The sequence below is a fragment of the Hypanus sabinus genome, chromosome 10 (assembly GCF_030144855.1).
Source record: "Hypanus sabinus isolate sHypSab1 chromosome 10, sHypSab1.hap1, whole genome shotgun sequence".
NCBI lineage: Eukaryota > Metazoa > Chordata > Chondrichthyes > Myliobatiformes > Dasyatidae > Hypanus > Hypanus sabinus.
The window spans coordinates 10616125-10638367 of record NC_082715.1 but is presented as its reverse complement, the minus strand read 5'-3'; the positions used below and the strand labels follow the sequence as shown (position 1 = coordinate 10638367).

At 43.1% G+C, this 22243-nt stretch overlaps 1 protein-coding gene across 1 annotated transcript in view; it reads left to right on the top strand.

Annotated features, from left to right (window-relative positions):
* The first annotated feature begins 3322 nt into the window (after positions 1–3322).
* kcnk3a (potassium channel, subfamily K, member 3a) overlaps positions 3323–22243 on the top strand; it is a 100241-nt gene continuing 81320 nt past the window's right edge. Inside the window, exon 1 of the mRNA XM_059981228.1 lies at positions 3323–3605. Within this exon, the coding sequence (XP_059837211.1) occupies positions 3323–3605 (283 nt within the window). The remainder of the gene's footprint in view (positions 3606–22243) is intronic.

The window sequence follows — 22243 nt, the reverse complement described above, 5'->3', positions numbered from 1 at the left end:
AATAATACAAGTAACATGGAATCCCTGAGTCCATCAAATTTAAACAGAAAGCTTCAGGAGACTGCATTACAGTCGCTGGAGAAAAACAAAAGGAACTTAAAAAATTAATGATTCTTGTTAAAGAACAATTAACTAATTCAGTTGCTCTAAAAACCTCAGAGCCCAAAGCTCTCTGGCTCCCTGCGCAGGTCGCAGAGCTCATTACAGAAGGCTCTCAGTGGGGCGTGGTGGGAAGACTGTGTCTGTGATTGTTAAATTGCTAAAATCAGAAAGAAGCACATGTTTGCAATAGAATAACAAAGAATCAGAATTAGAGTAACACACACAAAATGCTGGAGGAACTCAGCATGCCAGGCAGCACCACTGGAAAGGAGTACTGTCGATGTTCCAGGAGGAGATCTTTCATCAGGATGTCAGGATATCAGAATGAAGGGTCTCGGCTCGAAAAGTCACCTGTACTTTTTTCCACCAATGCTGCCTGGCCTGCTGAGTTCCTCCAGCTTTTTATGTGTGTTGCTTGGGTTTCCAGCATCTGCAGATTTTCTCTTGTTTCTGATAGGAACTCAGCATGTCAGGCAGCATCTATGGAAATGAATAAAGATCCAGTGTTTCAGGCTGAGACCCTTCATCAGAACTGGAAAGGAAAGGGGAAGGTGCCTGAATAAGGTGTGTGTGGGGGTGGGGGGGAAGGGATTCTCTATTTGTTTTGCATTTGCCAAATGACGCAACGCCAAGTGCATTGGACCATAAGACATAGGAACAGACATAGAGCCCTATTCTCCTGCCTTGTCCCCATAACCTTTAACACCCTAACTAATCAAGAATCTATCAAACCTCAGCTTTATACACAACCAAATGACTTGGCCACCACAGCTTCCGTAGCAATGAATTCCACTGATTCACCATCTTTAGCTAAAAAAAACCCTCCTTGTCTCTGTTCTAAAGAGGTGCCCTTGTGTTCTGAGGCTGTGCCCTCTGCTCCTAGACGCTCCCACAGTAGGAAACATCCAAGTAGGATAATTTAAAAGGTAGCAACATACACACAAAATGCTGGAGAAACTCTGCAGGTCAGGCAGCATCTGTGGAGGGGAATGAACAGTTGATGTTCTCCAGCATTTTGTGTGAGTGTTGCTCAAGATTTCCAGCATTGACAGGATCTCTTGTGTAAATGAAAAGTGGGGGGGGGGGGGTTCAGCTCATCTAGTCTGTGCCAAACCATTTAAACTGCCTTCTTCCATCTTCTACATCTAGATATCAAGAGGAAGCCGCAGGAACATTAAGTAAAGAAATAAATTTGAAATTTGCTTGCCTTTCATATGAAAGAAGATACACAAAGTTGACTTGTTTATTTCAAATTACATAGAGGTACAGCTCAAAACAGGCCCAGCACCCTACCTATTTAACTCTAGCCCAATCGCAGGACAATTTACAAGGGCCTATTAACCTACTAACCGGTACCTCGTTGGACCGTGGGAGGAAACCAGAGCACCCAGAGGAAACCCACACAGTCATGGCGTGGAACGCACAATCTCTTACAGCATATGCCAGAACTGAACTCTGAACTCTGACGCCCAGAGTTGTAATAGCTTTGTACTAACTGCTACACTACTGTGGCAACCCAAGAGGAAAGCAAGATGCAATAGCCATAACGCTAGCTGCAAAGTATCAAACCCTCTGTTTGTTGCAAATTGTAAGGTTCACTGAAGCCTCTAGATCATTTTAGATCCAGGTAGGTGTTTGGGCCTTGTTGCCTGGAAGGGGCACAGAAGCATGAAGCCAGAGGTTAGAGTTATGTGGATGTGTATTTAAAAAGTTTTGCTTGCAGCTGAAGACTGTGATTAAACTGGCAAGCTCTTTACTGACTAGCAGGGAGCAGAATGCCCCACTCTTGTTGAGAATATCTCCGAGATGAAAGGGAGGAGTGTTTGGTGGCTCTGGGACTGTAGTCTCCAAGTTCCGAAGAATCGAGGAAGATCTCATTGAAACCTATCGAATATGGATGTTCCAATAGTGGGGGGAAGCTAGGACTAAACGGCACAGCACCCGAATAGACGCCATCCCGTTAGAACAGAGATAGACCGGAGGATAGTGATTCTGCGGAATTCGTTGCCACAGACGGTTGTGCAGCCAGGTCATTGGGTATATTTAGAGGGGAGGCTGATAGGGTTTTGATTAATGAGGGCGTCAAGGGTTACGAGAAGGTAGAAGGGGTTGAGAGGGATAATAAATCATCCATGATGCAATGGCGGAACAGACCCGATGGGTCGAATGGCCTATTCTGCTCCTATGTCTTATGGACTTATGATCTCCTCTACAGAGAGCTTTCTGTATGGCTGTAAAATGCCGATTAAAGCTTTGCACATTTGCGCGAATTTACAATTGTATTAATTGTCATCGAAATAACTCGCCAATAAGTGATAAACTGTCAGTTCACATCGAAGCGAATAAATATTGCCCCCAGCACAAAAACTCGTCCCGGGCATATGCAGCAGTATTTATATCGTCCCGTTGTCAAGGGGGGGGGGGGAGGGGTCTGACATAATTACGAAAATCCATAGTGCACTTTTTATCCAGCAATTTGCCTTAGTTGAGTAAAGATTGAGAACGCGCAGCGCTGGGGAATATTGACACACACCCAGCACCGAGCTGCTCCTGTGTTCGGAATTGACGGAGTGGCGCTGAAGGGAATCTGGAATCGTGCCGCGTACCATTCCAGACACACAGCTCAGATATGCGAGGAAGAGTGAGTGAAGACAAGCGCATTGATGACTTTTTTTTATTACATTCGATGAGAGATCACCTTCATCGTGCTTAACGACAAACGACTTGCACTCCCCGGATCATGAATTTTGAATAAAGCCTAGTTTACGTCTCACCCAGTGAGCGAGCACAAATATTCCCTCTCAGAGGTGTAAACCCATGTGGCATTGTACGCTTATCCATATTCAAAGGCGACTGGTTTCACAGGGGACTTGGAAGTGGGGGTGGGGAGGGTGGGTTGCGATATGTAGAGCAATTTATTCCTTTACATCGCTAAAAGTAACATATCACTTCTCTTCGATAACGTATGTACCGAGGAGCACAATGCAGCTTCGGGACTGTGCCTTTTGTGTATTTATGCCGGCGTATACCACCATCCCTCCCTCCTTCCCCTAATATGGCTCGAAGACTTAGAAGCAGCGACGGGAGCGATTGGGCGTGGCGACGGGGCTCGGTGGTGCTGAAAGACAGCTCCCCGCGCTGAGGGTGTGCGTTGCTGCTCCGCCGCGCCCTCCAGTCTTCTGCTGTGCATCATGAGTCCAGCGGCTCCCGGAGCGGCGCCATGAAGCGCCAGAACGTGCGGACCCTCGCCCTCATTGTCTGCACCTTCACTTACCTGCTGGTCGGAGCCGCCGTCTTCGATGCCCTGGAGTCCAAGCAGGAGACCTCGGAGAAGAAGAACCTGGAAGAAAGGAGGTACGAGCTCATGACCAAATACAACCTGAGCGAGAAGAAATACGAGGAACTCGAGCTTGTTGTCTTGAAACTTAAGCCTCATCAAGCGGGGGTCCAGTGGAAATTTGCCGGCTCCTTCTATTTCGCCATCACTGTGATCACAACCATCGGTGGGTTCTTTGTTCTTTCTGTCTTGTATTGACGGGCCTGCACTTTCTGTCCAGTGTTTCGTCAAAAGAGAGTTGAGGTCTTGGCGCCGTTTCACTGAAAAGTTAATGTTTGTAGCAATTTTAAATATCCAAATACAATTTTCAGTAGTTTGTGGCGACGCAGTGGAAGTTTAAGATCTAAGACGTGTTAAGTAGTTTCTTGCACTAATTTAACCGTGTCTCGGGAAATAGATGACTTGTATTTTAAAGGATAGGGGAAGAATGCGACAGCCTGGAGTAATTAGTTCTGTCTGACCTCTTGAGGAAGACGTGGTGTAAAATTCTGTAGTAAGTCACAACCTCTCTGTATGTGGTGCCAGAACAGCGAATATAAGGGGAACACGGGTCATGCAGGATACTGAGCATTTTCACATTGAACACGTTAGCAATGTTTTATACTCATTTCTGATTTCCATGCAATTAACAGGATATAATGGAGAACTTGCCAGAAAAGAGGCTGATCTCAGAACAGGCAGTAAATACCAAACAGCTTATTTTTCCTATAAAGAGAAAATTGAAGTATGACCTAGCAGGTGATTTCAAAATAGCAGAGGATATGTACTTCTGGTATCTCCTGTACCTTATAAAGTGGCCACTGAGTTTATGCTTATGGTCTTCAGCTGTCATAGTCCATCCATTTCAAGGTTCGATGAGTTGTGCGATCTGAAATGCTCTTCTGCACACCACTGTTGTAACATGTGATTATTGCAGTTACTGCCACCTTCCTGTCAGCTTGAACCAGTCCGGCCATCCTCCTCTGACCCCTCGCACTAACAATCTGGTTTAGCCAACAGAACTACTGCTTACTGGACTTTTTTCGGTTTTTTGCACCATTCTCTAGAGCAGAGGCTGTCATCCTGGTGTCCACGGACTCCTTGCTCAATGGTATTGGTCCACGGCAGAAAAAAAGTTGGGAATCCTAACTCTAGAGATGGTTGTGCATGAGTAGCGCAGGAGATTAACAGTTTCTAAGATACTCAAATCACCCCTCTGGCACCAGCAAACATTCCACCATCAAAGTCACTTAGATTATATTATTTCCCAATTCTGATGTTTGGTCTGAACAGCAACTGAACCTCTTGACCATGTCTGTATGTTTTTATGCATTGAGTTGCTGCCACCTGATTGGCTGATTAGGTATTTGCATCAACCAGCAGGTGTACAGGTGTACCTAATAAAAATGCACTCAGTGGCCACTGATTGCAGGTAGAGAAGTGGCCTTTTACATTTGTAAGGGAACCCATAAATATGGGATAAATCTAACAAGGACTTCAAAAAAAGCTTCTTCTTCCAGAGGATATTTTGAAAATGGATCTTGATACAAGGAACAATTGAGCCACATTATATATTCTAGAAGCTTGCAAAGGAAGGAGGATTAAAAGGATATACTGATAGTATTAAATGATTGGAAGAAACTTGGGGAACATCAATAGATTGGTTGGTCTGAATTGACCTACTGAAAACTTGATTCAACTTGTTTTAGGTGCCATGGCATTTACCCTGCATTGTCAAGATTTCATTGACCTTTAAATCTTTCCATTGTCACCTTTAAGAACCTTACCTTGATAAAGCATTTTAAACAAAATTAGACCATAAGACAACGGTTCCCAAACTTGGGTTAATGGTAGGGTCCCAAGGCATAAAAAAAGGTAGGAACACCTGCCATAAAAGCTGAATTATATCATTCAGTCCATCTAGTCTGCTCTGCCATTTCATCATGGCTGATCTATTTTCCCTTTCTGTACCATTCTCTTGCCTCTTCCCATAACCTTTCATGCCCTGATTAAACAAGAACCTGTCAACCTCTGCTTTAAATATACCCAATGACTTGCCTTGAACAGTCACCTGTGGCAATGAATTCCACAAATTTACCATCCTCTGGCCAAAAAATTCCACCTAATCTCATTTCTAAAGGGATGTCCTATTATGCTCTTTATCCTAGCTTGACATCTATCGTATTGGATCCCATGCTGAGGTACTGGAGCACATTCATCTGTTAGTGGGGTTACATGGCTATAATTTGATATTTTTTTTCATTGATTTGGGGTGCTAAAATCAATATATTTGTATTTAGTTAGTGTATAGTAATTTCATAATCATTATCCACTTTAGCAACTTCTTAATGCAATTGCCTGAATGCGATATTGGAAAGCTGCCCGCCTTGTGAAAAAGCTGACTATTTTGTTTACACAGTTTCTATCTAATGCAAGTGTTCAGTGAAGCTATTTTTAACAGCTTTATTCTAGAACATTTGTAACTTATTTAATTTGTTTTATTTCAGTGCACTTGGTATTATTCAGTGGATGATGTGAATGAGAGGTGACTGGAGTGATAAATTTGTGCATTTCAGAATCAAAATCAGATTTAATATCACTGGCATATATCATGAACTTTGTTGTTTTGCAGCAGCAGTACTGTGTAATACATAAAAAACTATAAATTACAGTAAATATATATGTGTGTGTATGTGTATATAAATAATATAATATGTGTGTGCGTGTGTGTGTGTGTGTATGTATACACACACACACACACACACACACACACACACACACACACACACACACACACACACACACACACACACACATACACACACGTACACCCAGGGCACCCACCTCCCCGACCCTGGCACTCCTTCTCTGCCACCACCTGCACCTCACCCCCCCCTTCCATAGTGCCCCTCCCTTGCCATTCCCAACATCCTTTGTTCTCGCCAGATTTACAAACTCGTTCTCTGCTCCATAGTGCTGTACAAAAGTCTTAGGCACCCTAGCTCTCTCTCTCTCTCTATATATATATATACCTAAGAATTTTGCACTGTATTGTATGTATGAAATTAAATATGTAGTGCAAGAAAACAAAAGTAGTGAGGTAATCAGAATCAGAATCAAGTTTATTATCACTGGCGTGTGACGTGAAATTTGTTAACTTCATGGGGTTTGTACACTGTCTATATCTGAAATCTGATGGCAGAAAGGAAGATGATGTTCCTAAATCTTTGACTGTGTGTCTTCAGACTCTTGCACCCCCACACTTTGGTGCCTTTGAGGCATGTTACATAGATGGGCATGTCCTCTTTGCCCATCTATGTAACTATTAAATCTAATGTCCAAATTAAGGTGGAGGGGAATATCATTTGCTTTCCAAACCAATTAAGTTCAGAGATATCAAAGCAGCTGTACAGATTATGAAAAAGCACAGAAGGAAAACACATAGTTCAAGAAGGCCAGCAATATCATGAAGGATCCCACCCACCCTGCTCATGGACTGTTTGTCCCACTCCCATCGGGGAGGAGGCTACACTCCAGGACCATCAGACTCAAAAACATTTCCTTTTCCAAAGCAGTAAAGCTGATCAACACCTCCACCCACTAACCACCCCCCCCCCACCACCATTAATTTGTCATTTCCTCTCAGTCACCTTATGTACAGATACTCCTATAACTTGCATCACCTTATGGACAAACAATCAGTCTATGAGTTCAAGCTAATCTTACACATTTATATTTATAATGATTTTTAAATTGTTTTCTATATGCTTAGTGCGCTTTCTTAGGTTGTATCAAATCCAGAATAACAGTCATTTCATTCCCCTTTACACCAGTATATTTAAGAATGACAATAAACAATCTTGTCTCTTGAATCTTGAATTGGGAAATCCACTGACTTGATCTTCCTTCAGATGTAGCTTGTGAATTTAGGATTCAGTATATGGTAAAGGAGATTCTGCATATGATACTTACTTTCCACAATTGAAGTAGAATTCATTGTGAGCTGCTGGTGCAGAGGAGGTTGCTGAAAGAGGGGGCAAAGTTGTAAGTCAGCTGGAGTGGTCAGAGTGCCTTCCAGAAACTGTTGAGCAGAACTATTATTGTGTGCCTACTTTAAATTCTGTGAGCTTTTAACCAAGACGGTAAAACTTCCTTTGTTCTTATTGTGAACGGTCTTGATAACTTCATTAATGTCATGTGCAAATAGAATACCAAAGTTCAAAGTGAATTTATTATCAAAGTATGTATATGTCGCCATATACAACCCTGAGATTCATTTTCTTGCAGGCATTCACAATAGAACAAAGAAATACAATAGAATCATTGAAAAAGTAGGCAAAATCAACCAATGCACAAAAGAAGACAAGCAGAGTAAATAAATGAATAAACAAATAAATAAATAATACTGAGAACATGAGTTGTAGAGTTCTAAAAGTGAATCCATAGGTTATGGAATCATTTCGGAGTTGAGGTGAGTGAAGTTATCCATGCTGGTTCAGGAACCTGATGATTGAAGGATAATAACTGATCCCTAAGCCAGGTGGTGTGAGTCCTGAGGTTCTTGTACCTCCTTCCTAATGGCAGCAGTGAAAAGAAAGCATAGCCTGGAAGGTGCAAATCCTTGATAATGGATGCTGCTTTCTTGTGGCAGTGCTCTTTGTAGATTTGCTCATTGATGAGGAGGGCTGTGCCTGGGGTAGTCTGGGCTGCATTCAACACTTTTTGTACATGGGAAATAGAAGACTAAAGACCAATCGATGCTGTTACTTGCGACTCGGGTAAAAACTATGTTTGGAGATGCAGAAGGAAGTATCTTTGGAAGTGGATGAGGGATGTGATGGATGAAGGAACAGGGAAATGGTCAGAGATAGTCTTGACTACAATTGTTAATAAAGACATCAGATGATTTAAGAAGATGTATGTGAAGGACATGTCCACTTCTCATCACTTTTATCAGAGAGAGCATACAGGAGCCTGAAGGATGCTGCTTTCTTGCGGCAAAGCACTTTGTTGATATACTCAGTGATAGGTAGGGGTTTACCTGTGATGGACTGGGCTGTCTCTACCACTTTCCATTCATGGGAACTAGAGCACGAAAGGCTAATTGATGCTGTAATGTTTAATGTTTTAGGAACAGCTTCTTCCCCTCCGCCAAGAAGATTTCAGAATGGACAATGAACCCACTACTTTTGCTCTCTTTTTGTACCACTTATTTTTTAATATATACTTCTTAATATAATTTATAATTTATTGAATGTTTTGCATTCTACCGCTGCTGCAAAACAACAAATTTCACAACCTCTGTCAGAGATAATAAACCTGATTTCAAGTTCCTAGATGTGAACATGTCTGAGGATCTATCTTGGGCCCAACATATTGATGCAGCTACAAAGAAGGCACAACAGTGGTTATATTTCATTAGGAGTTTGAGAAGATTTGGTTTGTCACCAAAGACACTCACAAATTTCTACAAATGTACCTTGGAGAGCATTCTAACTGGCTGCATGACAGTCTGTTGGGGTGGGGTAGGGGGGCTACTGCACAGAATCAAAATAAGCTGCAGAGAGAAGTAAACTCGGTCAGCTCTAGCTCCATCATGGGTACTAGAGTCCCCAGTGTTCAGGACAGCTTCCAGGAGCGATGCCTCAAAAAGGCGGCTCCATCTTTAAGAATCCCCAGCACCCAGGACATGCCCTCTTCTCATTGCCACCATCAGGAAGCAGGTACAGAAGCCTGAAGACACACACTCAACAATTCAGGAAGAGCTTCTTCCTCTCTGCCATTCAATTTCTGAAAGGACTCCGAACCCACAAACACTACCTCACTACTTCCTTCAAATTTTTAGTTTTGCACTACTTATTCAATTTAACTATTTAATATATATATATAAAGTTACTGCAATTCACAATTTTCCTTATTATTGAAATGTATTGCTCCCACAAAGACAACAAATTTCACGTCAGATGCCTGTGATATAAAGCACCTGATTCTGTTTGTGACTGTAACCGCTGATAAAGACATCATATGATATAAGATGGTTTAGAGTTGGTCATGGTTATGAATAACAGATATTACATGGATTTGAACGAGTTCTGGAAGCATAGATAACTTGTAAATTTAGGGTTTACTAGTCACCGTTGTTTTGTTAAAAAAGCATGTAAAGAAGTAATTGGTGCAGAGACAGAGGTCGATGTGAAAAACCTTGAATTTAGAAGTAGATAGGGTGGTAAAGAAAGGCATGTTTGTCTTCATTGGTCAGGGCATTGTGTACAAGAGTGAAAAAGTTATGTTGCATATGTGCAAAGCTTTGATTTGGCTGCACTGGGAGTATTGTGTGCATTTCTGGTTCACCTATTACAGGAATGATGTGGCGGCTTTGGCGAGGATGCAGAAGAGATTTATGAGGATTCTGCCTGGGTATTAGTGATAAAAAAAGGTTGGACAAATCTGGATTGTTTTCTCTGCAGTCTGAGGGGAGATCTCAATTTAGAGTAGTTACGTAGAACATAGAACATTACAGCGCAGTACAGGCCTTTCAGCCCACAATGTTGTGCGACCTTTTAGACTACTCCTAGATCAACCTAACCTTTCACATATCCCTCTATGTGCCTATCTATGAGTTTTTCAAATGTCCCTAATGATCTGCCTCTACTACCACCCTTGGGGGGTGTGTTCCACACACTCACCACACTCTGTATAAAAACCTCCTCTGACATCTCCTCCTGTACGTTCCTCCAATTACCTTAAAAAGTCTTCCCTCTTGTATTTGCAATTGCCACCCCAGGGGAAAGGTGTTCATTGTCCTCTGTGTCTATGCCTCTTAAACACGAGTGTGCTAAATTTGGAGTATTATAGACAATAGGTGCAGAAGTAGACCATTCGGCCCCTCGAGTCTGCACCGCCATTCTGAGATCATGGCTGATCATTCACTATCAATACCCAGTCCCTGCCTTGTCCCCATATCCCTTGATTCCCCTATCCATCAGATATCTATCTAGCTCCTTCTTGAAAGCATCCAGAGAATTGGCCTCCACCGTCTTCCGAGGCAGTGCATTCCACACCTCCACAACTCTCTGGGAGAAGAAGCTCTTCCTCAACTCTGTTTTAAATAACTGACCTCTTATTCTCAATCCATGCCCTCTGGTACTGGACTCTCCCAACATCTGGAACATATTTCCTGCCTCAATCCTATCAAATCCTTTAATTATCTTAAACGTTTCAATCAGATCCCCTCTCAATCTCCTCAACAGCAGCATGTACAAGCCCAATCTCTCCAATCTCTCTGCGTAAGACAGCCCTGCCATCCCAGGAATCAACCTAGTGAATCTACGCTGCACTTCCTCAATTGCCAGAATGTCCTTCCTTAAAACTGGAGACCAAAACTGTACACAATATTCTAGGTATGATCTCACCAGGGCCCTGTACAAATGCAAAAGGACATCCTTGCTCTTGTACTCAATTCCCCTTGTAATAAAGGCCAACATTCCATTTGCCCTCTTCACTGCCTGTTGCACTTGCTCATCCACCTTCATTGACTGATGAACTAGTACTCCTAGGTCTCTTTGCATTTCTCCCTTACCTAACTCTACACCATTCAGACAATACTCTGCCCTCTTGTTCCTGCTTCCAAAGTGGATAACTTCACATTTATTCACATTGAATGACATCTGCCAAGTATCTGCCCACTCACTCAGCCTATCCAAGTCTCCCTGTATTCTCCTAACGTCCTCTTCGCATGTCACACTGCCACCCAGTTTAGTATCATCAGCAAACTTGCTGATATAGTTTTCAATGCCCTCATCTAAATTGTTGATATAAATCGTAAAGAGCTGTGGTCCCAATACAGAGCCCTGTGGTACCCCACTAGTCACCTCCAGCCAGTCCGAGAAACACCCATTCACTGCTACCCTTTGCTTTCTATCTGCCAACCAGTTTTCTATCCATGTTGAAACCCTGCCCCCAATGCCATGAGCTCTGATTTTACTCACCAATCTCCTATGTGGCACCTTATCGAATGCCTTCTGAAAATCTAGGTACACAACATCCACTGGCTTACCCTCGTCTAACATCCTTGTTACACCCTCAAAAAACTCCAACAGATTAGTCAAGCATGATTTGCCCTTGGTAAATCCATGCTGGCTCAGCCTAATCCTATTACTGTCATCAAGATGTGCCACTATTTCGTCCTTAATAATGGACTCAAGCATCCACCCCACGACTGACGTTAGGCTAACAGGGTGATAGTTCTCCGTTTTCTCCTTCCCTCCCTTCTTGAAAAGTGGGATAACATTAGCCACTCTCTAATCTTCAGGAACTGATCCTGAATCTAAGGAACATTGGAAAATGATTACCAATGCATCCGCAATTTCCTGAGCCACCTCTTTTAGAACCCTCGGATGCAGACCATCTGGACCTGGGGATTTATTAGCCTTCAGTCCTACCAGTCTACTCATCACAGTTTCTTTCCTAATGTCAATCTGTCTCAATTCCTCTGATATCTTATGACCCAGTCCCATCCATACATCTGGGAGATTGCTTGTGTCCTCCCTGGTGAAGACAGATCTAAAGTACGCATTAAATTCTGTTGCCATTTCCCTGTTTCCCATAACAATTTCTCCCAATTCATTCTTCAAGGGGCCAACATTGTTCTTAACTATCTTCTTTCTCTTCACATAGCTAAAAAAGCTTTTGCTATCCCCTTTTATATTCCTGGCTAGTCTGAGCTCATACCTGATTTTTTCTCTCCATATTTCTTTTTTAATTAAGACCTGCTGTTCCTTAAAACTTTCCCAATCATCTGTATTCCCACTCATCTTAGCCTTGTCATACTTCTTTTTCTTTAATGCTATACAATCTCTGACTTCCTTTGTCAACCACTGTGGCCCCTTCCCCCTCTTTGAATCCTTCCTTCTCATTGGAATGAACTTTTTTTGCATCTTTTGTATTATCCCCAAGAATATCTGCCACTGCTGATCCACTGTCTTTCCTACCAGGGCATCCGCCCATTTAACTTTGGCCAGCTCTTCCCTCATGGCTCCGTAGTCTCCTTTATTTAATTGCAACACTGACACCTCTGATCTGCCCTTATCCCTCTCAAATTGTAGATAAAAACTTATCATGTTATGATCACTACTTCCTAATGGCTCCTTTACTTCAAGATCACTTATCAATTCCTGTTCATTACACATCACCAAGTCCAAAATAGCCTCGTTCCTGGTTGGCTCAAGCACAAGCTGTTCCAAAAATACATCCCTTAGACACTCCACAAACTCCCTATCCTGGGGTCCAGCACCTACCTGATTCTCCCAGTTCACCTGCATGTTGAAATCTCCCATAATGACTGCATTACCTTTAGCACATGCCAATGTTAACTCCCTAATCAACTTGTACCCAATATCCACGCTACTGTTTGGGGGCCTGTACACAACACCCATTAAGGTCTTTTTACCCTTACTGTTCCTCAGCTCAATCCACACAGACTCTACTTCCCCTGTTCCCAAGTCACCTCTTGCTAAGGACTGAATCTCATTCCTCACCAACAGGGCCACCCCACCCCCTCTTCCCATATTTCTGTCTCTACGATAGCACGTATACCATGGTACACTCAATTCCCAGGCCTGATTCCCTTGCAGCCATGTCTCCGTTATCCCAACAATGTCATAGTTCCCCATTTTCATCTGAGCTACAAGCTCATCTGTCTTATTTCTGACACTACGCGCATTCAAGTATAGAATTCTTAGCCCATTCCTCCTCTCTTTGCTTAAAACACTGTCTATTGTACCTAACCCAGCTCCTTGAACTTCCATCGGGCTAATTGCACCTTGAATTTTGATGACCTTCTCAAGATCACCCAAACCTTCTACACATTTAACCCTATGCTCCTTCTGACCAGCCCTCTGGATCTGGATCCCTGCCCCCTGCACATCTAGTTTAACCCCCCCCCCCCCCGAGCAGCACTGGCAAACATTCCTGCAAGAATGTTAGTACCCCTCCGGTTCAGATGTAGACCGTCCCTTCGAAACAGATCCCAATGTCCCTGGAACAAAGACCAATTATCCAAAAACCTGAACCCTTCCTTCCTGCACCATGCTCTCAACCTCGTATTAATGTGCATAATCATTCTATTCTTCGCCTCACTCGCACATGCCACAGGTAGCAATCCCGAGATTGTCACCCTGGAGGTCCTGCCTTTCAGATTCACTCCTAACTCCCTGAACTCTCTAAGCAGGACTCCCTCACTCCCCTTACCTACATCGTTGGTCCCTACATGGACCACTACATCTGGGTTCATGCCCTCGTTCTCAAGAATAGCCTGCACCCGATCTGAGATGTCCCAGACCCTGGCACCAGGGAGGCAACATACCATCCGAGACTCCCGATCTGCCCCACAAAATCTCCTATCTGCCCCCCTGACTATAGAATCCCCTAAAACTATCGCTCTCTTCTCTTCCCTCCTCCCCTTTCTAGTTGAGGGTTCAACCTCTGTGCCAGAGGCAGGACCACTACAACTCATTCCTGGTAGGTCATCCCCATCAACAGTATCCAGTACGGTATACTTATTGTTAATGGGAATGGCCGCAGTGGTGCTCTGCTCTCTCTGCCTGCTCCCCCTGCCTCTCTGGACCGTCACCCATCTGCCTACTTCTTGGTTTTTTGGTGTGACTACCTCCTGATAACTCCTATCTATCTCTGCCTCTGCCTCCCGAATGATCCGTAGTTCATCCAGCTCCCGCTCCAACTCCCTAACTCGGGCTGATAGGAGCTGCAGCTGGACGCACCTTTTGCAGGTGTGGTCATCAGGGACAGCTGTGTTGACCCTGACCTCCCACATACTGCATACGGAGCACACCACTGCTCTGACTGTCTCCCCCATACCTGAACTGGATTAATAGAATAAGTCTAAAAAGCACCTAGCGACCTTACCTTCTTCCCCTCAGCGAGCAATCACACAGGCTTACCGAAGTCCCCTTATGCCGAAGCCCACTTCGCCAAAGCCCAGGACTCTGCTCCCACGGACTCCGCTGCCCGCTCTGAAAAGAAGTCCTGCCTTTTAAAGTGCGCGCTCGACGCTGACGTCGTGCTGTTCTGGTTATTTACTTACAGGAAAGATATCAATAAGATTGAAAAAGTTACAGGGGTAGGTTGATTAGGTCACACAAGCCTGGAGCATCTGGACAACAAGGATGCATATATCAAGATGCCCTTTATTGATTACACCTCAGCATTCAACACCACCAGCCTCTCAAAACTAATGATTATCTCCACGATCTGGGCCTCTATACCCCCTTGCGCAATTGGATTGTGGATTTCCTCACTTGTAGATGCTGGTCAGTTTGAATTGGCAAAAACATCTCCTCCACAATCTCCATCAGCACAGGAGCACCATGGGGACATGTGCTTAGCCCCCTGCTCTACTCATTTTACACTTGCAACTGTGCGGCGAAGTACAGCTCCAACAGTGTATACAAGTTTACTGATGACACCACTGTTGTGGGCTGTATCAAAGGTGGTGATGAATCAGCATACAGGAGGGAGATTGAAAATTTGCCTGAGAGGTGTAAAAATAGCAACCTGTCACTCAAAGTCAGTAAGACCATTGAACTGATTGTAGACTTCAGAAGAGGGAGATCAGAGGTCCACGAGTCAGTAATCATCAGAGGATCAGAGATAGGGAGGGTGAGTAGCTTTAAATTCTTGGGTGTCACTATCTCAGAGGACCTGTCGTGGACCCATCATATAAATATAATTGTAAAGAAAGCACGGCAACACCTCTAGTTCCTCAGGAGTCTGCGGAGATTTGGCGTGTCATCAAAAACCTTGGCAAACTTCTATAGGTGTGTGGTGGAAAGTGTACTGACTGGCTGCATTATAGCCACCAGGCTCTTGAACAAAAGGGGATAACTATACCGATTTAGGACTTTTTTATCTCATTATTTCACGCTCGCTATTTATTTATATCCACATCTGCACAGTGTATTGTTCATTGATCCTGTTTACTGTTACTGTTCTATAGGTTTGCTGAGTATGCCCACAGAAAAAGAATCTCTGGGTTGTATGTGGTGACATGTGGATGTACTCTGATAATACATTTTACTTTGAACTTTGACTTAAAGGACACAACTTTATTCCCAGGTCTGCATGAGAATGAGGGGAAATTTGTTAGCAATACTTCCTCCTTGTACGATGGTTTCCTTTCCAAAGATGTACCATTTGATTGGTTAATTGGTCATTTAAATTGTCCCATAATTAGGCTAGGGTTAAGTCGGGGGGCAGCATGGCTCAAAGGGCTGGAAGGGCCTATTCCATACTGTAGCTCAATAAATAAGTCAACATGAGAGGTATAAATAGGGTTGTTATTGCTGGGAGTGGTAATGGAGCCAAACTCGCACCACCTATCAATGGACAGTGTCTCAAATTTGACAGCCAAGTCCAGCTCCCGGCCTTCATGCGTGACTTAGCTACTAAGCCCAGCGGAATCGTTCTACTTACAGGAGAAAAGGCAAAGGTAGGTTACTGGCACCTTAAAGCTAGTTGCTTTGGGCAGATGGGGCTCATCAGACATGGTTGGCAGCTCATCCAGGAGAAGGAAAACTCTGATCTCAAACCTCCTTTGGCTTGCGGCTATACCCACTCGTGAGGAAGGATTCAGGACTAAACTCCAAGGGAAAAATCTGGAACTGGAGTCTCAGCCGCCGTCCTACAGTGAGTTCAATATTGCCTGGCAGCCCCTGCGGTGCTGCTGGTACCAAACTGTATCGGTCTCTGCCATTCCTTTGGCTTCATCAGATGCGCGGAGAGGGGGAGCTTGCTACATGGGTAACAGCTTGCTCTCCATATTGTACTGCCCAGATTTGCATATCTAGAAGCTAGGACACAATATCCATGGTCAATTCTGACCGATGGAGGCCTCATAAATAGGGTGAATTCATTCAGGCTTTTTTACGTCATGTTGAGTGACATTTGGACTAGAGGTCATAGGTTTAGGGTTAAAGGTGAAATATTCTAAGGGTACCTGAAGGGGACTTCTTCACTCAGAGGGTGGTGTGAGTGTGGAATGAGCTGTCAGTAGAAGAGGTAGAAATGGGTTCAACTCAAAGTTGAAATTTTGAAGTTTATTTGTTATCAAAGTATATATACATTATATAGCACTAAAACTGAGCCACAAAACAAAGAAACCCAATAGGACCCATTAAGACAAAAGAAGACTATCAAACACACAATGTGCTGAGAGAAAAACCACATTATGCAAAGTTTAATGAAGATATGTGGGGCAATTATTTACACTGAAAGTGGTTGATGCCTGGAATATGCTGCTAGAGATGGCAGCAGATACGATAGTGGCATTTCCGAGGCTCTTAAACAGGCACATTGATGTGCTGGGAATGGAGGGATAGGAATTGTATGTAAACAGGAGTAGTTATTTAAATTTGATATCATATTAAGACCAGTGTTAATGCACCAAAGGGCCTTTTGCTGTACTATCCTGCTCCGTGTTATTTGTTATGTGTAGAAGTTGAGAAGGGATTTTTGCCTGAGAAATCTGAGCTGGGGTGGGGGGGGGGGGGGTTATTGAGGTATATGGATAATGCTGGGAATGTTAAAGATGAAGAGATTGAAATGAAACAAATTTAGTGCTCAAGTGGCGAGGGGGGGGCATGAAGAACATATAAAAGTAATTATCCCTCAACATCAGGCTCCTGAGTCAATGTACATAACTTCACTCACATAATACTCAACTGATCACTGAATAGAAACACTTCCAACCACCCTCCACCTTGTGTTCTCTGTATTATTTATTTATTTATTTATTTATTTATTTATTATCATTCAAGGGTGGCAGGTGGAGATATGTCTCTTCCAAAGGAGGTGTAAGATGCTCCTTCCCCCCACTAGGCTGCAGGTCACCCTTGGGCAAGGTTTAGCTCCTGCTTAGTTCCCCGATCGGGTTCATGTGAAGCCATGGGAGCAGGTGGTGGATGGTCGTACGAGCAGCCGGTGCAGATCACAAGTCCTGGTTATGTGACCACTGAAGCGAGGCAGACAAACTCTGAAGAGTATTAGGTACAGAGAAGATGTCAGGAGTATGTTTTTTAGACAGAGAGTGGTGACTGTCGAACACGCTGCCAGCGATGGTGGTGGAGGCAGAAAAGATAGCGTCTTTTAAGAGACTCCTAGATAGGTATATGAAGCTTGGAAAAATAGACGGCTATGGGTAACCCTAGGTAATTTCTAAAGTAAGCACATGTTTAGCACAGTGTTGTAGGCTGAAGGGTCTATATTGTACTGTAGGTCTTCTATGTTTCTAGTATGGGCAATGGCTGGGGACACTTGCCTTGTAAAGACACTGCCCAGTAGAAGGCAATGGCAAACTACTTCAGTAGAAACATTTGCCAAGACCATGACCAGGATTGTCCAAGTCATATGACACGGCACATAATGAATGAATGAATTCTTATTATATTTATTACTATATTATCTTCCTTTATTCATTGACTCTATTTCTTTGTTCTACTGCAAGAAATGAATCTCAGGGTCATATTTGGAGACATATGCATACTTTGATAATAAATTTACTTTGAACTTTAAGCAATGATTTGGTGATCACCTTATACCCAACAGTATTAATACTCACCATGGGCATTGGTGGGAGGGATTCCAGATAGAGATTTTGGTGACAAGCAAGATATTAGAACTGATGATTTTTGTTTCTGTCAAGGCTGCATTGATTCAGGCATTTATTACACTGTGATCACATTCCTTTAAGAAAAGGAGTATTAAAATAGAAATAAATGAATCAGAAGCACATTTGTATGAATTTATATTTTGACATAAATAGCAGAAATTGTGTTACTTCACATTTAGTGATTGAAAAGGTTAAAATCCTCATCAGTTACACCAGTGAATTTAAAGGGAATGGACGTACGGGAGTTTTTATTAGATCAGTATTCCAAAGGTCTAGACCAACAACTTGACGGGTTTCAATGAGATCACCCCTCACTCGCTGGAGTTTAGAAGGTTATCACATTGCAACCTGTGGAATATTGGATAGACAGATAAGAAGGTATTGTGGGGTTGTTTACAACCAGGGGGCACAGCCTAAGGATAGAGGGACGTCTCTTTAGAACAGAGATAAAGTAGAATTTATTTTGTTCTTCAGCAGAAGGAATGCTATCTCCAATTCAAGCAGTTGTGCTATTAGTGATTGGATGAATCCATGTGTCACCTATTTGTCCAGCATTAATTCTCACTCATTCACACAGCGGCCTCCTTTTCTGGATTAACATTTCAGAACATTCTTTTACCTCAGGCTGCTAATTTGTGGCATGATGTGCATCTCAAGATTTAAGGCATTGCAGTTCACTGAAGGACAATCGTTCTCTGTCAATCGCTATAACTCTTTAACCTTGGCAACAACAATAAAAGGCTGCCTACTTGCAGAGGGAAAAAAATAGTTTTCTTTTCAGTAGAGCAGAAAGAAGGCGATGGGGAATCCCTATTCTTGTCATGAAAAATACTGCAACATGAAAAATATGACGGGTATGGACTCTCGCACTCAGTGGCAATAAGACCAAAGAACTGATTGTGGACTTCAGAAAGGATAGGACAAGGGAACATGAACCAATCCTCATAGAGGGATCAGAGGTGGGGAGAGTGAGAAATTACAAGTTCCTGGGTGTCAAGATCTCTGAGGACCTAAACTGGTCCCGCTTGTCAATCTAGCTACAAGGAAATCAGTGGCTATATTTCCTGAGGAGTTTGAGGAGATTTGGTTTGTCGCCTAAGACACTTGAAAACTTATACAGATGTACCATGGAGAGCATTCTGGCAGGCTGCATCACTGTCTGGGATGGGGGTGAGGTTGGGGGTAGGCGATGGCACAGGATTGAAATAAGCTGCAGAAAGTTGTAAAATCAGCTCGATCTTGGGTACTAGCCTCCATAGTATCCAAGATATCTTCAAAGAGTAGTGCCTCAGAAAGGCAACGTTCATCATTAAGGACCCCCATCACCCAGGACATGCTCTCTTCTCATTGTTTCTGTCAGAAAGGAGGTAAAGAACACTGAAGGCACACACTCAGCAATTCATACACAACTTCTTCCCCTCTGCCATCTGATTTCTGAAAGGGCATTGAAACTATGAACACTACCTCACTTTTATTATTTCTGTTTTTGCATTATTTTAAATTTAACCATGTTATTTATTTATTTATATATTTGCTTGCTTGCTTACTGTAATTTATTTATTTTTCTATATTATCATGTATTCTATTATACTGCTACCGCTAAGTTAACAAATTTCACACATGACCATAAGACCATAAGACATAGGAGCAGATTTAGGCCATTTAGCTCATCCAGTCTCCTCCACCATTCAAACATGGCTGATCCTTTTTTTCCCTCCTCGACCCCACTCCTTGGCCTTCTCCCCATAATCTTTGATGCCATGTCCAATCAAGAACCTGTCAAACTCTGCCTTAAATACACACAATGACCTGGACCTCCACAACTGCCTATGGTAACAAATTCCACAAATTCACCACCCTCTGGCCAAAGAAATTTCTCCACATCTCTATTTTAAATGGACGCCTTTCTATCCTGAGGCTCTTCCCTCTTGTTCTAGACTCCCCAACCATAGGAAAAATCCTTTCCACATCTAGTCTAGGCCTTTCAACATTCGAAAGGTTTCAATGAGATCCCCCCTCATCCTTCTGAACTCCAGCAAGTACAGACCTAGAACCATCAAACGTTCCTTATATGATAACCCTTTCATTCCTAGAACCATCCTTGTGAACCTCCTCTGGACCCTCTCCAATGCCAGCACATCCTTTCTTAGATGAGGAGCCCAAAGCTCAAGGTGCCTTACAAAGCCTCAACAATACATCCCTGCTCTTGTATTCTAGACCTCTTGAAATGAATGCTAACATTACATTTGCCTTCCTCACTACCGACTCTACCTGCAAGTTAACTTTAGGGTGTTCTGCACAAGGACTCCCAAGTCCCTCTGCATCTCAGATTTTTGGTTTTTCTTCCCATTTAGAAAATGGTCCACACATTTATTTCTATTACCAAAGGACATGTTCATGAATTCTTCAACATTGTGTTTCATTTGCCACTTCCTTGCCCATTCTCCTAATCTGTCTAAGTCCTACCTGTTTCCTCAACATGACCTGCCCCTCCACTAATCTTCATGTCATTTGCGAACTTAGCAACAAGGCCGTCTATTCCACCATCTAAATCATTTATATACAGCATAAAAAGAGGTGCTTGCAAGTGATTCTGCACTGATTCTCACCCTGCTGGCTGAGATTTTGTGCTATCATCTGCTCACCCTTCCTGACAGTCTTGACTGCATGCTATCTTTGCTTTTTTACTGTCTAACCTATCTTGAGTCCCTTCACTCCAGTTCCCAGTCCCCTGCCAAATTAGTTTAAACCCACCCCAACAGCTTTAATAAACCTGCCTGTGAGAATATTTGTGGTTCTCGTGTTCAGGTGCAGCCTGTCACTTTTGAACAGACGAGATCCCAATGATTCAAGAACCTGAAGCCCTGCTCCCAGCACCACCTTCTCAGCCACACACTTATCTGCCAAATCATCCTGTTTCTACCCTCACTGGCACATGGCACAGGCGGCAATCCAGAAACTATTGCCCTGGAGGTCCTGTTTCTTAGCTTTCTGCCTAGCTCTCTAAGTTCCTTCTTCAGGACTCTTTGCTTTTCCTTCTTATGTCATTGGTACTATTATGTTCGAAGACATCTAGCTGCTTCCCCTCCCTCTCAAAAATGCTGTTGCTGTGATCCAAGACGTCACTGCCCCGGCACCTGGGAGGCAACATAATATCCAAGAGATTCATGTTCACAGAATCTCCTGTCTTCTCCTCTGACTACTGAGTCCCCTAGCACTACTGCTCCCCTCTTCTCCCTCTTTCCCTTCTGCACCACAGACCCGTGCTCAGTGCCAGTAACCCGGTCTCCGTGGCATCCTCTTGCGGGGTCATTCCCCACAACAGCATCCAAAGCGGTATATTTATTTCTGAAGGGGGCTCTGTGTTAACTGCCAATTCACATTTCCATTCCTGACAGTCACCCAGCAACTCGCCTCCTGCAACTTTGAGGCAAATTATATATGCCAGCAATATTAAACCTGATTCTGATTTGTATCTGCTCTGCATTGCCTGATCATAATATTAATGACACCATTGCTCTGTATCTTTAAAATTCAACTGAAGTTTTATTAGTTTCATTTTGACTTTTTCAAATCACCTTCTGTAGTTTTTTGGAATTGCAGTTTCATGTTACCATTAATAGAAGGTAGTGTGATGAGTTGAGTCAAAGTTCAAAGTAAATTTATTATCGAAGTATATATAGGTCACCACATACAAATCTGACAATTATTTTCTGTCGGACATACTCAATAAATTGATAAAAGAATAACAACCATTACAGAATCAATGAAAGACCACAGCAACTTGGACATTCAACCAGAGTGCAATAGTCAACAAACTGATCAAATACAAAAAGAAAGAAAGAATGATCACAAATAAATGAGCAATAAATATTGAGAACTTGAGATGAAGAGTCCTTGAAAGTGAGTCCATTGGTTGAGGGAACATTTCAATGATGAGCCAAGTGGAATTGAGTGAAGTTAACACGAGGAAATCTGCAATCTGCAATGTCGATGTTTCGGGCCAACGTCCTGACGAAGGGTCTCGGCCCGAAACGTCAACAGTGCTGCTTCCTATAGATGCTGCCTGGCCTGCTGCGTTCTACCAGCATTTTGTGTGTGCTGCTTGAGTGAAGTTATCCCTGTTGGTTCAAGAGGCTGAT